The sequence below is a fragment of the Cinclus cinclus genome, chromosome 2 (genome assembly GCF_963662255.1).
Source record: "Cinclus cinclus chromosome 2, bCinCin1.1, whole genome shotgun sequence".
Classification (NCBI taxonomy): Eukaryota; Metazoa; Chordata; class Aves; order Passeriformes; family Cinclidae; genus Cinclus; species Cinclus cinclus.
Window position 1 is genome coordinate 35388962 of NC_085047.1, and position 16342 is coordinate 35405303.

The following is a 16342-nucleotide window of genomic DNA, read 5'->3' on the forward strand; positions in this document are numbered from 1 at the left end:
TCATGGAATATATCCTGTGTATCAGTAGGTCTGAGATCTTGCCATGTAAATTGTGAGACAGGCAAACTTCTCCATGTTCTAAAACTCTGGGTTCTTTCTTATTTCTAAGGTTCTGACTGTTAAAATATCTGTGTAACACTCATACTTCAATGTGTATACATTTAACAAGAGTTTATTAGAACCAACCATTGCAGAGTACAGACTCTGGGGATTAAAAATATATATTGAACAGGTTTGTGCTTTTTACATTACTTCATGTTAATATTGTTTTCTTTCTGAGCATCTCTGCTTTCAAAGCAAACAGGTTCTAAACCTCATTTGTTTTATTGCAGCAAGTTGGAATTGACAGAGGAGACATACCAGATCTCTCACAGGTAGATAAACCTATTATGTGTTTGCCAGTGCATGTCTGTGTGTTTTTGGGGTTTTGTGATCAGTAAAACTGGTCACTATGGTACTCACTTATGCATTCTTGTATATACTGTCACATCAAGTTATCTCTAAGTTTGTGATTAAATTCAAGCTCTGCCAGAACCTGGGTTTCATTTTCTATGATGCTGTTTTAAAATATGTATATAATTTCTGTCATTCTCTAATTGAATTTTAAGATGACCTTATTTCCATCATGCTTGAAGACACAGTTTATATCTGTGAGGTCACATAATGAAACTCTTATATGATGTTACAGAGCTGTGGTTTTTAGCAGCATTGCTTTTGGCTATATGCCTATTGAAATTAATGTGAAGACTTGCAGAGCGTGCACAGGGAAATTAGGTACACTGTCCTTCTTAGTGTCTCTTCAAATACTGACTGCTTCTGATTGTCTGCTTGCTGTTTCCTCACTGTTAATTTTAAAATTTCTTGGCTTGTTTTAGTCCTTGCTGGTAAATCATTGTGATGGAATAATTAGTGAGGAGAATGCATCACCTTCTACTTGAAATCATTAAATATGTACAGAATGTACAGAGGGTGTAGAAGTATTCTGAGCTGTTGTACCTGTTGCCCTACAGTTGCATTCCCTGAAAATATTTTAACTCTTGGTTTCTTCAAATATATTCCCAAATGTCTCTCCTTGCAGGCACCGAGTAGCCTTCTTGATGCTTTGGAACAACATTTAGCTTCTCTAGAGGGGAAGAAAATCAAAGATTCCACAGCTGCAAGCAGGTGCTTATATCCTTGTCCTTTTTGGACAATTGTCACATTGAGCATTACATCAGTTTTTTTCAATTTCACTGTGAAATAAGATTTGAGGAGGCTTCCTTAAAGGTGTTGTATCAGCAATGATGGATTAGCAAGTTGTCATAGCTTAAAACAGCTTCTTCCAGGCCATCAGAACTAGACTCTAAGGACCTGTAAGGGCCTCCTCTAGCATCCCTACTTATGCATTTAGCATTTGATCCTGAATTTCTGAAGAGGAAGGAAGTTTTTTCACATATTTCCTGCAAATGTTCCTTTTATATTGATAATTAGACATCTGTGAGGTATGCAACATGAAAAAATACATGCCCTTAAACTTTTTACATCTTGGTTTTAATCCCTGTTTTGTCAAAAGCAAGGAGATGCTTCCAGAAGTCCTTACATTAAGAATGACTTTTGAAAGTAATTGGAAGTTAAAACCATAATGTGTATGGTATAAGGCATTATATTATTGTGAGTGCTCTCCCAAACACAGCAGGCAATATAGAGAAGTCCTCTACATGACATATTTCATTGTTTAAATTTAACAAAGCATAATATTGGGGGTAAGACTTATAAAGTATTACTGCCTTAGTTTTTTAACATGCAATAAAGAAATGCTATTTAATTTTACAAGTTCTTCACGGTAGTGACTATTAGGGCACTATTTTGCTAGGGCACTACTTTTTGGAATATTTGCTTTCTTTTGCAAGATTACTCTGTTAAAAATAAAGTATTTGTTTTAAATATTTTTGCATACTCTTAAACATGATGATAAATTTGACACTTCCTTTTGGATATATTAGAAGCATTGACAGTTTGTTCACTAAGCCTGTTAAATTAACAACAGTTTGAAATAGAGCCCAAATGATTGGAGATTTCTGTGTGCCTGCAAATAATGTCATTTTTGGCAAACAGAAAAAGAGCAAAGGCTTCAAATATGAATTTTGTGATGCAGTTAGGAGGGGAAGCATTCAAGGTGGAAAGTCCAAAAGCCAGTAGAGTTGACAGCATGATTTCTGGGCATTTTTAATTTTGCATTTCATATGATATATCTTATTTCAATTTCACTTGTTCAGTATAAGATATAGTCAACATTAGAGAACTCAGAAGGAGACTGGGTGGATACAAACAGAGTGTTCTTTAGAAGCTCCTACCACGTGTCATCTGTTAACAGCCAGCTTTGCTCCTGTCCAATTACTTTAGGGCTACCACCCTTTCCAATGCAGTCTCTTCCCTTGCAAGCACTGGCCTGTCCCTCACAAAAGTGGATGAAAGGGAAAAACAAGCTGCATTAGAGGAAGAACAGGCTCGCTTAAAAGCTTTAAAGGTAGGCATAGAGAATTTTTAATTAAAAATGCTTTTCCTGTGTTTTTGTTGATAGCTTATTAGGATTCTTAAAGAAGCAAAGGGAAAAACAGAGTTATTAATACTAAATGTACTGTTGACAAAGTGCTGGAAGCAGGATTGTGTGTACAATTGTGTGTATTTAGATGGTATAGCTTGTAGAGAGTTTGTTAAAATAGTTTTCAGAAGCATTTATGGCACCATTGACTTGTAATTGTAAGTGGCTAAAACTAATGTGTGGAATAAATAATTTGTTAGTTCTGCTTTATTTACCTCCAGTGTCATACACACAAATGTTCAGAGGTCTTACACCAGCTCACTTTCCCAACAGGAGCAACGTCTAAAAGAACTTGCAAAGAAACCTCATACCTCTTTAACCACAGCAGCTTCTCCTGTGTCAACTGCAGCAGGAAGCATAATGACTACACCAGCCATTGATATTTTTTCTACCCCTAGCTCCTCTAACAGGTACGCTGAATCCTCCACTGGGAGATGTGCTGCAGCAAGGGTTTCCTCTAAATATCTGCCACAGAACGTTTGCACAGGATTGGTTGGGTGTAGAGTCCATGAGCAGTGGGATAAGAAATTATAGTGAAGCTGATGGGAAAATAGCCTGTTGCAATAAATAACGTAAAACTGTTCTCATCATCTGTTTGCAGAAGTTTCTGGAACAAAATGACTGCTGACAGCCCTTGTAGCTGTTCTTACTAAGCCAGACAACTGGAACTGTAAAACAGACATGTTTTGTCCCCAAGGAGCATTATAAGTAAATTTGAGAAAAGTAATATAAAAATTCTGTTTGAGAAGTCATAAAGAAAATGTATTTCTAGATCTTTAAAAGTAGAGGAGCAAATACTCTGGCTAGGTTTTCAGAAAAAAAGAAAGCCTGAAACACAAGTTGAAGTGAGAGGCAGGCTTTGCAGTCTTGTGTTGTATCTGGAACATCTCTGCAAGGACCTGCAAAGAAAGTGCAGGAGTACTCACTGCATGCTAATCCTGATCTTTAACTAACAGGAGCTCTTGGTATGAGCAAGTATGTGTTCTTCATTCTGGAAAACTCCTGTCAAATTAAGCAGCAGCAGAAAGTAGTGTTTCTATCTGTATAACACGAATTGGTGCTCTGAAGTAACATTTTTATTCTGAGCATGATCCTGAACCTGAAGGATTGCTTAGTTGTTCTGCTAAAGCTCATGTAAGAATCTATTGCTCTTTTGACAGCTTTTTTTCCCATTAGGAAGCTATTGTAGGAAATTACTTGACACCAAGTATGCGGTAAATAGCTGAGTCGTGTATGAGATGCTGGAGAATCTGTCAGTGTTAGTAACTGAAAGACTTCCTTGTAAGAACATTTTCTTTAATTGCTTTTTGGAGGCCTGAAAACTTGAAATGGGTGTGTGCTTTGAACTTGAATATCTGATCTTGCTTCTTAAGAGGTCTGAAAGATAGAAACATCTGATAAAGCCTCTTCAAACAGACAGAAACTCTGCATAGTGAGGACAAGAGTGTTTTCTTGTAAAAAAACACCAAATACTAGTTTTTCTTCATGTTCCAATTTACTTGCTGGCAGAATGACTGCTATGAGCAAAGAACAGATTTTACAGCAGGAGCTGTCATGAAGGGGATATGCTGGGTCAGAAGTTCAGTGACTTGCTGTTAAATGCTATGTGTCTGGTTAATCCCTGTCATTACCTTGAACAAGCTTTACCTTGAAAATTATCTTTGTTCAGCTGCTCACATTACAGGGCAGTGCCAGACCTTGTTGCTTTCTAATAGGAGTAGCAGTGGCAAAATATGATTGCAATCACTGCTGAAATGGATCATGCAATACTGAAAACTGTGAATTGTGTAAGTATTTGGGTGAGCAAAAAAAATACACAGATCTAGGATGTCACTAATAGCCATTAAACTCTTGTGCTGGTCTTATTTAAAGAAATGTTTGCATGTCACAGTGATTCAGCTTCTGTGCGTAATAGAAGCCATATGTGTAGGTTAGGGTTCATTTCATGTCCTAAAAGGTTCTGGGAGAACACCAGTACACTTTTATTTTTTATTTTTTTCCCAATACTTATTTAGAAGGATGAATTTCTTGTTTGACTCCTTAAATTAATATAGCAGTTGTATATAAGCCTTCACTCTTAATTTCCATGTGATGATAAAAGGTCTCAGTTTGGTTTTTGAATTGTCTAAAATGTGCATTTAAGTATGTTTTCATTCACAGGCCTTATGTGTGATCAAGTGTTTCAAGGCCTCTTATGTTATGCTTTGTCCAAAGTTCTTTAATAGCTCATGGTTCTGAGGTAGTTTCTCAGTAGTGATTATAGTGGAAAGATTGGAGTTGTGGAATTTAGAGTAAAATTTTGGTGGTGCTGCCCACTAGAGTTCATTTTGTCCATTTGTTTTTGTTGTGTTGTAGAGTTTTCATGAGTTGACTTGAAAAGTTGATGAAGAGTTCTGAGCATAACATCTCCTAGCCTGGTGTTCGACTGTGAGGACATCTGTCTGTGTCTTGGACAGCTTTGACAAAAGTCCCTTGGCATAATATACAACTTATCTTGCTAAAGTGACACTTTTTTACAGAACTGAAAATAAGGAGCTCACCAGCCCTTCTGATTTTGGCTCAATTCTGTCCATTTTGTAATAACTATTATGTAACAAAGCTTTCATTACTGTTGACAGTGGCTAGCATTTGCCTATATTGAAAACTGTGATGTAGTTCAAACAGTTGTATTGATTTATCTTTATAGCACTTCAAAGCTGCCAAATGATCTGCTTGATTTGCAGCCAACTTTTCATCCATCTGTACATCCTATATCTGCTGCTCCACAAGTAGGAAGTACCTGGGGAGGTAAGAATTCTGAATTGGATTAAGGTTCTAATTGTTACAGCCATGTTCCCGTACACGTTGCCCCTAGTCTGGGGGCTAGTCCTTCCTTAAAGAGAGAGATCTTAATAAGACTTTACTAGTGAATAAAGGAATCATAAAAAGTAAAATCTGTGTATGGCTTAAAATAATGTAGCTGTGTGTGGTGATTCTAAATTATTTTGTTATGTCGTCTTATTAGCCAAGTTATTTTAATTGTTGACCAGCTCTGTCAGCCTCATAACTGCTCTCTTCAAGATTCACATAGCCAGCTGCATACACTTAGCTGCTTAGAAATCAGTTCAGTGAAGATGTCTGTGCTGCAAGCTCAGGAACATGAATGTAAAATTGTTTTAATACGTATTCTAGATTTTGTCTAATGTTAAATCAAATTTGCTGGTGATGATAATGCAGAACTTGGATGAGGCCTGAAAGGAGGCACCTGTGACAACTGTGCATAGAAAGAAAGGCCAGGGATAGTTATTGAAATAATAAATCAGGGTTCTCTTTACAAATTCTCTGCTACATTACTTTTAACTACAATAGCCAATTAGCAAAAAGCTGTGGTTGGACCTTTTGAGTGAAGAGGCAAAATTTATATCCTTCCCTCTGAAATCTACTCCAGAACACCCAAATTTTCATTCTGCCAGTTTCTAGGATGGACTGAATTAGTTGAAATGATCTTATTGGAGGTCATCAGTCAAGTCAAGGACTTACAGTCAAGTCCTCAAACCAAAGGAGAACAAGCAAGAGAGTTCTAGAAAGGCATGAATTTTCCTAAAAAATTGGTTTGATTGCTGGAGCATTTCTGTTCTTGGCTGCAGTGATCCAGAATAATTCAGATATGGCAATATATTGCCAATATTGCTGTTGGTTATACTGGTGGAGGATTAAAAATCTTTATAACAGGGAGGGGGAGGTTGTCGGGTTTTTATTATTATTATTTTTCTACATAAATGATACTTAATGAAATAGTAAACTCCAGAACTGTGTGGCTATTTCCACATTATTTTTTTAAAAGCTAGATGGTTGCAAAAATGCTTTCTTTTGTGATGTGAAAAATTGGGAATTGCTGCTTCAGGAAGTTTCATAGACATCAGAACAACCCTGTTCTAAATTTTTACTTTGCCATTTCTTTTTATGAGCTATAGCTCTTAACTTCTTTCCTGCTATCTAATGTATCTTCATAGTAAGTTGTGTATGTATTCCAGTTCCTATTTACTTTTTGCTGTGTACTTTGTTTTGTATACCTTCTCACATTTGTTTGTAGGGAAATAACACTATTTTGAGTGAGGAAGGCAGTACTAATATATGTGGCAGCTTCTGAAATAAATGAGTCGTTTACTTGTTATTTAGTTGTGCTGAGCAAAGCCTCTTTGGAGGAAGATATAGTGAGGAGTGTATGGAGTTAGGCATATAAATTTCAGTACTATAATAGGCTTAGAGTTTAGAAATGGAGAAAAATGATTTGGCTCCTCTTGATTGCTTTCTGCAAAATACCTTCTGTTTCAGCTTGTCATGTTTGTTTTGTGGGTAAGAGATAAAAGGGGAACTCTTTGCTTCTCAGAGGTCACATCACAATATAGCATTTCTTTTTTAACCTGAAAATTGAGCCTGAAAGTCTGTGTTTGTTCAATGTCGTGTTGCTTGTGGTATGAGTCTTCAGTAATAGTAGTTGATATATCTGCTTACTATTGACATGTTTCTAAATACTTATAAGACTTAATTAACTGTGAAGATTTTGGATTGTCTGCTAAAATTTTAGGCTAAAATTCTAGCATCACCATTTTTGGTTACTTTTCATAAAAGAACCCCTAGCTCTTCAGCTTTACAGACATGAACACTCACTTCACACAGGTGAGGTAGATAAGAAGTGCTTTCCACATTTTACAGATGGGGAAATCTGAGCAATTAACTGACTTATCTGAAGTCATACGGCAAGTCAGTGGCAGAGCCAAGAATGGAACCTGAACTATTTCCAGTCCTGTGCTCTAACCACTGCACAGCATCCCTCCCTTAGGTAATTTTCTGACGTGATGATGTTTGTATTTGGTGTATATGGTGGCTTTAAGAGTATCAAATCAGCTAAAATCAGTTACCGTTAAAAATTTAAGCAGAAGTTCTTAGGTGTGTAATAAACCAGTAAATTGTTATGGAAGCATTATATCTGGGTTGGTGCCTTTAGTTTGGTGCTTCCAAGAATGTTAAAGCTAACAAGGTTAAATTCCTGGGGAAATGAGTTCTGTGATTGTGTTTTCTGATCTGTTTTCAGTTTACCGATTTCAGACTGTAAAAGATGCCACTGGAAATCCTTTGTCACTGTTTTTTTGGACACAATACTTCTAATTGGATAACTTAAAGGTAGAAATTTGAAAAATTCAAACTATTTTAAATGCACCTAAATCATTAATGCCTAATGATAGCATAAAGAGTGATTCCATTGACACAAACAGGTGCTATTTGTATTCAAGGATGAAATTTGGCTTTAGAAACATTGAGGTGTTGCTGTCAGAATTGAGAGCAATTTTTAAAACTTGAATATGCAAGAACATAAATTACCCGAACCCAATTAATTTTCGGTTACTTTTGTTACTAGCATTTGCAAGTTCTGAGATTCAGGCAAGATTGGACACTGGATAGAGTTAGAATGCAGCAGACAACCAGAGAATGTGAGAATGGGTTACGTTTCTGAGCAATTCTTGATAATGTAAAGTTGCATTGTATTGTCTAACAAGTCAAAACACAGAAGTTCCATATACGAGGCTTGGGAACTGGGAGCAGAAAGTAGTTTGTGGTTATTTTCTGGATGAGTGCATGTGTAAAATAATTTTAGTGGTCAGTAGATTCAGACAAATATAGTTAAAATCTTGTGCTTCTTAAAATTTCTTTGGTATTGTTTTATCTGCACTGTTTATTGGTGTTCTTTGGAGACCATTCCAGCTGTGTCTGGTATATCTGCCAGCTATCAATTTGTACCTAAACTTCAGAGGCAAAGCAAATGTATCAGTGTGGAAATGAACATTTTGACCCATTTATTTGAATTTTTTCCTCTTATATATAAAAAGAACCGATAAAATCAGACACAGCCACAGAAAGAGCAAGGAAGAACTGATGAATGGATAATCTGCCCCATTTGTATTGTCAGAGTTGTTTGTTCTACATCTTTTAAAATGGCATTCAAAGCAGAAAGCAGTTTTAAGGAGTAGCTGAAACAAGGGTTCAGTTTCAGGCAACTGGCTGATTGGCATGTCCAGTATATAAAACATACATGAGACAGTATGCAATTTTGTATTCCTGTTACATATTACATATATTATATCAGCTTATTCTGCTTATCTTTTATTCAGCGTTGGTCATTGTTATTTTGCTGACTGAATGATTTAGGAAAAGGTCTTTTAAGGTATTTCACTTGTTCTTGCAACATAGCCAAGCAATTTGGGGAAAAGTCAGGTCTTACCTAATAACTTGAGCTTGCAGCAAATCAAAGCGTGCATTAAGCCTGTGAAGAATAATGTAGTTTTTAAGTTTTGTTTCCATTAGGAGTTTTGTACAACTGAGCACACTATGAAGCTGTGTGGGACTTAGAGCTAAGAATCAGGAAGTCAGATTCAAGGAGAGAAAATAATTTACACTTCAAAACTGCTTCATGCAGCACAATAGTATTTACAAGAGTTGTGGATAAATGCATAAACTGGCCAGGTTAAAAAAAAATAAAAAAGCCCAAGAACTGAAGTATTTAAGACATCTTTCCTATCATTGTTATTCAGAAATTTCTCTGTAGTGGCTTTGTCTAGGAGAGTAAGCTGCAGTTCTAGGCACCATGATAAGTAGACTTAGACTAGATATAAAACCCTTGCTGATCTCAGTGAATTCTTGAATTTTCCATCAAGGGTTCACAGGCTCTGAAACTAGACAGCTCAGCCACAGCTCATTCAGGCAACAGGTATTGTAGCTGCCTTCTCTATCTAGTTTATCTGTTAGATTCTGAATTATAGGAGTCCCTGAGCTTGGCAATTGCATCCATTCTCAAGAATCCTTGAAACTGTGTGCCTTGGGAAGTCACTTGTATAGATCCATGTTTCCTTCATTCTGATGAAGTCTGACAGGTTTTTTTAAGTAAGGAACATTTTCCTCATTATGGCATAGTGTCTGTTGTCTGTAAAAGCAGAGCAGTCCTTTGCTTGCTTGCAGCTAACAGCATATCCACAACAAGCTGCTTGGTTTCTGATGTCCCAGGTAGCAGGGAAAGTCCTTATGTCCTGTACACTACCTTGATACAATCATAGCTCTTGGAAATTCTGTGGTGCTCAATAACAGAAAAATCCATAAGCACAGTCTGGAGAAAGAAGTTCAGCTCAGTTGGTTTTGTTCAGGTTTTTAAAGTTGTCTTGGGGATGTTATTGCATTGAATTCTCTCATAGCACCCTGGGTTCTGTAGTGCCAACAGGCATTCTCTGCTCCAGAGCCTTTGTTGCAAATGTCAGGACATGACTGTGAGAAACAAAAAGTGATTGTGTTTAAAGAGGAATACCATAGCTACTTTCAGTCTAAAACACACTCAGGAGGAAGCACAGTTTATAAGATGGTGTTAGTAATAATAATAAAAAAAAATTTAAAAGGGAATTAGTAGCTAGTATCTGCAGTCCTGGACAATTTGAAAATGAAATAATTAGCTAGGTCGTCCCAAGCTTAGAGATGTCAGGAGGAAACTAAATCAGTCTCCCTTTTCTTCTTTCTCTTGCTCTCTGGAATTGAACAGATCCTTTTTCTGCTACTGTTGATAGTGTTGATGATGCCATTCCAAACCTAAATCCTTTCCTTACAAAAAATAACGATGCTGCTCATCTGTCTGTGTCTTCTGATGTATCTACTTTCACCAGTAGGACACCCACACATGAAATGTTTGTTGGTAAAGTACCATTTTTAAACTAATTTCCTCTTTCTAAAAATTTCATATTTACTAAAAAATTTAACATTATTTTAGTTTCTAAGGTACATTTTTGCAGCCTTTCAGAAACTAAAAGCTGGTCATTTGGGGCTGGTTTTATGCTATGTTGGAATTTGGATTTGGTAGCTGTACAGTAAGAATGGTGTTTAAATCCTTGCTTGGCTGCCTAGATGGGATTTTAACCTGATGTAAAGAAACAGTTACAGTTAGAGCAGTTGGTCAAGTGCAGTTTTGCAGTCTCTTGTACATGGAGATTTTAAGCTAAAATGCTGCATATGCCTGAGAAGGAGAAGAAAATGCTATTACTTTCTTCCGAGGTTGAAATGCTCTTTTTAAACAAAAGAGCCTAATCTGATTTTTTTTGCTAGTGGATGTTTTTGCCCCAGTCATGTTGTCATTAACAAAGCTGATAAAGCCACACACATACTGATGCATAATCTACTCAGACTGTTTACCTATGAGGCAATAAACTAACAACTCACCTGTTAAAAACTGTTCATATCTTACTTTGGAGATGGTTTAGCATGGCTGCCTCACTAGAAGTCCTTCCAACATTTGTGTTGGTGCAGCTCTATAGTAATTTAATTACTTTTCAATATGGAGATTCATTTTGTTTTAATAGAGGAAAAAATCACTTAATTACATGTCAGTTCTATTAAACAAAGCAAGTTTAAAGACAGTTGTACACCATAGGCTGTATTTATTCTGGTTGAACCCCACTAGATTTAATCAAAGAAAAATACAGACTTTTAGGACAAAGAGGGTTTTTTAATACCTCTGGTACTTGTTAACAGAGGTAAAACAAAGGGATCATAACTTTAAAGTTATTAATACTAACTATACTTTGTCATCTTAGCTAATTAGTTTCCTGGCCTGTCTGTCTTTATTGGAAAGACAAAGCAAGCAAGACAAAGCAAAGCAATACATCTTTAAATATATATATATAAAAAATACTTTCAGTTGGTATTGTTATGTGATAATCTGTCTTTTCCTTGCTCCAATGACATGTTTATGGTTCATGTAAATGTAGAATGACTATTTGAAGTACAGCTGTTTTTTTAGTAGGATAGTTATTTAGTCAGATTAGGTTCCTCTAGCATCTTCTGCAGTCACACAAAAGTTGTAGCAAGGCAGAGCTGTGAACAAGGACCCTGGTGGGTTTTTGTGGTGCTTGCTGATCTTTGTAGTATTTATCACATGACAGCTCTGATGGCATTGATACATTACATTCCCCTCCAGTGTGTCGTGCTCTGAGGATATATCTAGAACCAGAGAGTATGGGACATGTAGATGCAGTTTTAGCTGTAGCACGATCAAGGCACTATGATAATGTGAATGTGGATTTAAAATAACTCTTTCTGGTTCTTTAGATCATTACAATCCATTTACTCAACTAAATCCCTTTGTGGCAACCAAATATGAATATACTTCAGGTATAAGAAAAATGCCTTGAAGCTTTTACACTCATTTCCTCCAAGGGTGTAAAACATGGCATTTGATTGGAAAAAAAAAGTGGATCCTAATATAGCTGTTCTTTTGAAGCTGTGCTTTCCCTTTTGTGTTAGAGATTGTGTGAACTTGTTTCTTGCCGTCTGTCTGATGTGTATTGATTTCATTACATTGGTTTTATGTTATTAGACTATATGTGGATTTATAGACTGATGTGAAATTAAAGTTTTGAATAGCGGATAAACAGTGTATCTTGGTTCTCTTTCTGTAACTCTCCCTCTTCTCCTTTCCTGGCTCTCTCTCTTGTGTGATACTCCTTATCAGATTCTTTTTGTGGTCCTCAAGCTTATCCTAACGCTTCTCATTTCCGCAATGAGCCTTCTTCTGTAGCTGGTCTATTTGGAGGTAGGTAACGGGATACAGCCTTACCACACACACAAGTTTGAATGTGTTGTGTGCTTAGAACTAGTAGGCATGTTACTGACTGCAGAAGTGCCTTGTTGTAGTGGGTCCAACTATTATATTATTCATGTGCTTGTGCCAGGTGTGTGGTCACGAATGGTATGTATTTTTTCCATTTGTGCCAAACTAAGGCTTATTTAGTCTAAACATAAAATGAGTATCTCCCCATTTCAGGATCTCTCATAGTTTGCCTGTTGCCACATACCACGCGAAAGACGTGCATGCTTAGAAGTAGCTTCTCATCTTGCTCTACCTCATTGTTCCTAAGATAAAGGGATTGGGATGTTCGTGCTTATGGCAATTTTGTTGATATATTACTCTTAAACAGTGCGCTAAACTAGTGTTAAGCTTTGCAAGAGAACAGGAGAAAGAGGTCTCTACTGCATTAAAGTACTGGCTAATCATTTGTGCAGCTGTATCACATCTGTGTAGTAGCCCCATACTGGTTCTGATTCTGGAACACCATTCTGATAGTTGTTACAGAGACTGTGGTCTGTGACAGGTTTGTCCAAATCTGTCCAAACCAGGTTGAGCAGGGTGTGTAACCATTGCTACATACAAGGCTTAGGAATACCTTCACTAAATAGTTTGTTGAAGGCTTAGTTCTTAAAAGCACCATAAAGTCGCATTTCGGTTTAGTGTCTGTGCATAAAAATCAGTGAGTGTCATTTAACAAAAGGTTAAATACTACCATTTACTCTGTTCCCTTTGTTCTTTATTTAAAAAAGTAGGATTATTAGTTTGTTAACTTTGATGTTCAAAGAAACTCCATTAAAAATACTGACCTTTTCACCTTTCAAAATATCCCTTTTAAACAAAATGCCCTGAGTTAGTGGTTGATATCGAGTAGGATTTGATCTTTCTCAGTGGCTGAGTGAAAGGAGTCTCGTGTATTTCTTTGTCTTGGAGATGATTTCATCTTCTTAAAACTTGAAACTTCTAAAATGTGAGAGCAGGAAACTCAGCTCGTTTGAGTTGAGGCTGATTGATAAAGCAAAATATGAGCTATTGTAAGTCAAGTTTTCTGTTGGTACAGACACAGTTTTAGGAGTTGCAGGACATCCCATCAAAGGAATTCCTATCTGCAGTTCGGAATCTCTGAAATGGCTTGTTACAACTTGATGCTATACATGTCAAAAAGATACTCATTTTGGCTTGTTGATTATTTACTCTCTTTTCCCACGTTGCTGCTTCCCATGTTTTGCTGTATGCAGTTTTCTTTGATTTATTTTTAATGAAAACTACATTGTCTAAATTTTAGTGATGGTGTGAAGTCTTAAGTTCCTTTAAGACAAAAAGAAACAGGTAATCCATATTTGTTTTTTTTCTGTGAAGTTTATATTCAAGAATAACATCCTGTAGTTGCTAATTTTTTTTAGGCAAAATGTGACTTATTTCAGAAAAACAGTAAGATTGAAATGAGGTTCTGTCCCAGCAAGCAAAATGAAATCCAAGGAGTGTTCTTTTTCAGTTATTTCTACCCACTGCAGTGTTTTACTGCTGAAGTAGTTGCGATCCTTTCATTTCTCCATGTCATCATACTCTTTGTCAGAAACCAGAAGAGCTAATTTTCAAGGTGGCTTTTTTTTTGTGCTTTTCATATAAAGCAACAATTGCTTCTGTTATTGCCTGAATCCCAAGGTGATGCCCATGCACGTGCTTGTGTGTGATAATATATAACATTTAAAAATACTACAAACAAATGGCTATTACCTTCTTTATTACTGAGCTATCAACTTAGTGCTGCTGAACATCACATGCAATGCTTCATGCTGTGATAAATTTTCAGTGTTGAAAAATAGTTGTGTATCTGTAGAACACTACAGATACATGGAAGACAAAGGAAATAAGTTCAGACAGCACTAGGAGTTGAAATGTGACTGTACGTCCCCATATCTTACCATAATTTCTAGAAATTTAACTGCAAAGCATAGTCAACTGCAAAATGTGTGTCCACAAAAAACTAAGAGCTATGAAAATTATTAGTATTAAGAGTGTCTAATCAAAGGCATCACTAGTTCAGGCAGGTTGAGGTGGTTGGGATCTTGTACCTAAGAGAATTGCTAGATTAATATAAAACATGGAGGCATAATCTTCAGTCAGACAGTCTCAAAACAGATTCTGCACTTTCCAGCTTTTTTTCCTGGAGAAGCATGCTGTCTTTTTCTTCAGTCACTTTATTGTGAGCATATGGTAAAAGAATAAGGAAGATGTCCAGAGATTAAGCAGTGGCAGGGGAGTGTCCTTTATGGCCTGTCTGTTCAGTTTTTGAGACCAAGTCTTTCTTTGGAGGAGTAAGTTCAAATAAAGACCAAATAAACTGCTCAGTGTCAGAGTGAAATCTGGACTTTTGAGGTATTCCTGGTCTTTCTGCAGTGCTGAAATATTTATTTGGCTTGTCTTGCATAAAGGTGGATTTGTGGGAAATGCTGTATAAAAGCATACAACTTCTTTCTTTCTCTTTCTTTCTTTCTTTTCCCCACAGGGTTCACTCCATCTCCTGTTGCTCAACCACAGCCATCAGCTGGCCTTAATGTTGACTTTGAGTCTGTGTTTGGAAACAAATCTTCTAATGTTGTCCCAGATTCTGGTGGTAAGACACTTGCTAAAATAAATTACGTATGTCCTTCCCTTAAATTTATTTTATTCTTGAGGCATAAATCTCTTAATATGTATTTACTTACACTACTGGGACAGCTTCAGATGAAGAAAAGCTGATTTTAAAGGGTCAATAACAGCATTAATCAAATAATTTTTCTTTACAGACTATTTCTACACTCTGCTGAAATGTTTACACTGATTTCCCTCACTTAAATATTTTGTATGTTAAAACTTCACACAGTGAAAAGTCTTCATTTTACATGCTGTCAGCTGAAATTAAATCTGTATTTGTAGAGTGTGGTTGGAAGAGGTAAAATTTCATCTTCATTTTATGTATCTACAACAGGTTTTGGCACTCCTTTGCCTCCTCTTTCGACTTGACTTTTGAAGCCATTAAGATGGCTTCAGAAAATGATCAGTTGATACACAGTTAGTTTGGATTGAAGTCATAGTGCTCTTTCTGTTCTTTTGAGCATCTGGAAAGTAAATATTTTCTGGTTTTTTGCGTTAGACTCTTGACACCATTTTTCCTTTTTATTTTTTTTGCAAGCTAGCCATTTGCTAAAAGCAAATCCGTGTTTTTGTAAGATTGAAACACTTTATATATTTTTTCTTTGTTTTATGTTTTGACTGCTTTACAGTCACTATTAACCCATTCCATGTAAAATTGTCTCATAGTTTAAACCACTGAAGTGAAATCTTATTTCACTGATAGATATGGTAAATGAAAGATATGGTAAATACCATATAAAAAAATATGGTAAATATCTCCGTATTTTAGCTGTTGTGTTGACTTTGCTGTCTGTTTAGTTGAATGTCATGACATTTGTGGAAGGCCTGCAATTCAAATGACTTATCTTTCTCATTCCAAGGCTTTGATGAACTAGGTGGTCTCCTAAAACCAACAGTGGCCTCTCAAAACCAGAGTCTTCCAGTTGCCAAAGTACCACCTAATAAATTAGTGTCAGATGATTTGGATTCATCTTTAGCCAATCTTGTAGGCAGTAAGTATGGAACCACTAATATGTAAATACTTATTTTAATTTGTGAATACGTATTTGATTTCTTTTAAACAAACAGAATTTCAGTAGTCTCTTTTTCTCCTTTGTGACAGATTTGGGCATTGGAAATGGAACTACTAAAAAGTGAGTATGCTTAATCAGAAGTTGAGCATTTGGATTTTCATGATAGTAAAACTGAATGTGCACGTTGAAACCTGTGCATGCCAACATAAAGTTAGCCTTTAGAGCACATGTGGGATTGTACTTCTTGTATAAGATGAATTGTTGAGAGCTGTTGGAAGGTAACTGTAGACTGAGTGGCAGTGACAGCAGCAGGCAGTGTGTCCTGTCTTTGATTTGTTTCAGACTTTAGGTATATTTTAAAAAATTACTTCATTAAAATGTTTCTTTGTAGTTGTTGCAGGTAGTCATAGAACTCCTTAAATACTTGGTAAGATCTGAGTGTGAGCAGAGTGGTTTTAAAGATTGTGGAACTGC

The 16342-nt window shown here is 36.3% G+C and overlaps 1 protein-coding gene across 5 annotated transcripts in view; it reads left to right on the top strand.

Moving 5' to 3' along the window:
* PICALM (phosphatidylinositol binding clathrin assembly protein) overlaps positions 1-16342 on the top strand; it is a 67354-nt gene that overhangs the window by 35607 nt on the left and 15405 nt on the right. For 3 of the 5 annotated variants that reach the window (XM_062487490.1, XM_062487491.1, XM_062487492.1), the window contains exons 8-15: positions 333-374; positions 1079-1164; positions 2383-2506; positions 2855-2991; positions 5268-5368; positions 14728-14835; positions 15716-15847; positions 15958-15988. In XM_062487490.1, coding sequence (XP_062343474.1) covers positions 333-374; positions 1079-1164; positions 2383-2506; positions 2855-2991; positions 5268-5368; positions 14728-14835; positions 15716-15847; positions 15958-15988 — 761 coding nt within the window. Of the gene's footprint in view, positions 1-332; positions 375-1078; positions 1165-2382; positions 2507-2854; positions 2992-5267; positions 5369-7276; positions 7404-10142; positions 10293-11701; positions 11765-12104; positions 12186-14727; positions 14836-15715; positions 15848-15957; positions 15989-16342 lie in introns of those variants that run through there. The other 2 variants (XM_062487489.1, XR_009932951.1) reach the window with 2 other exon arrangements.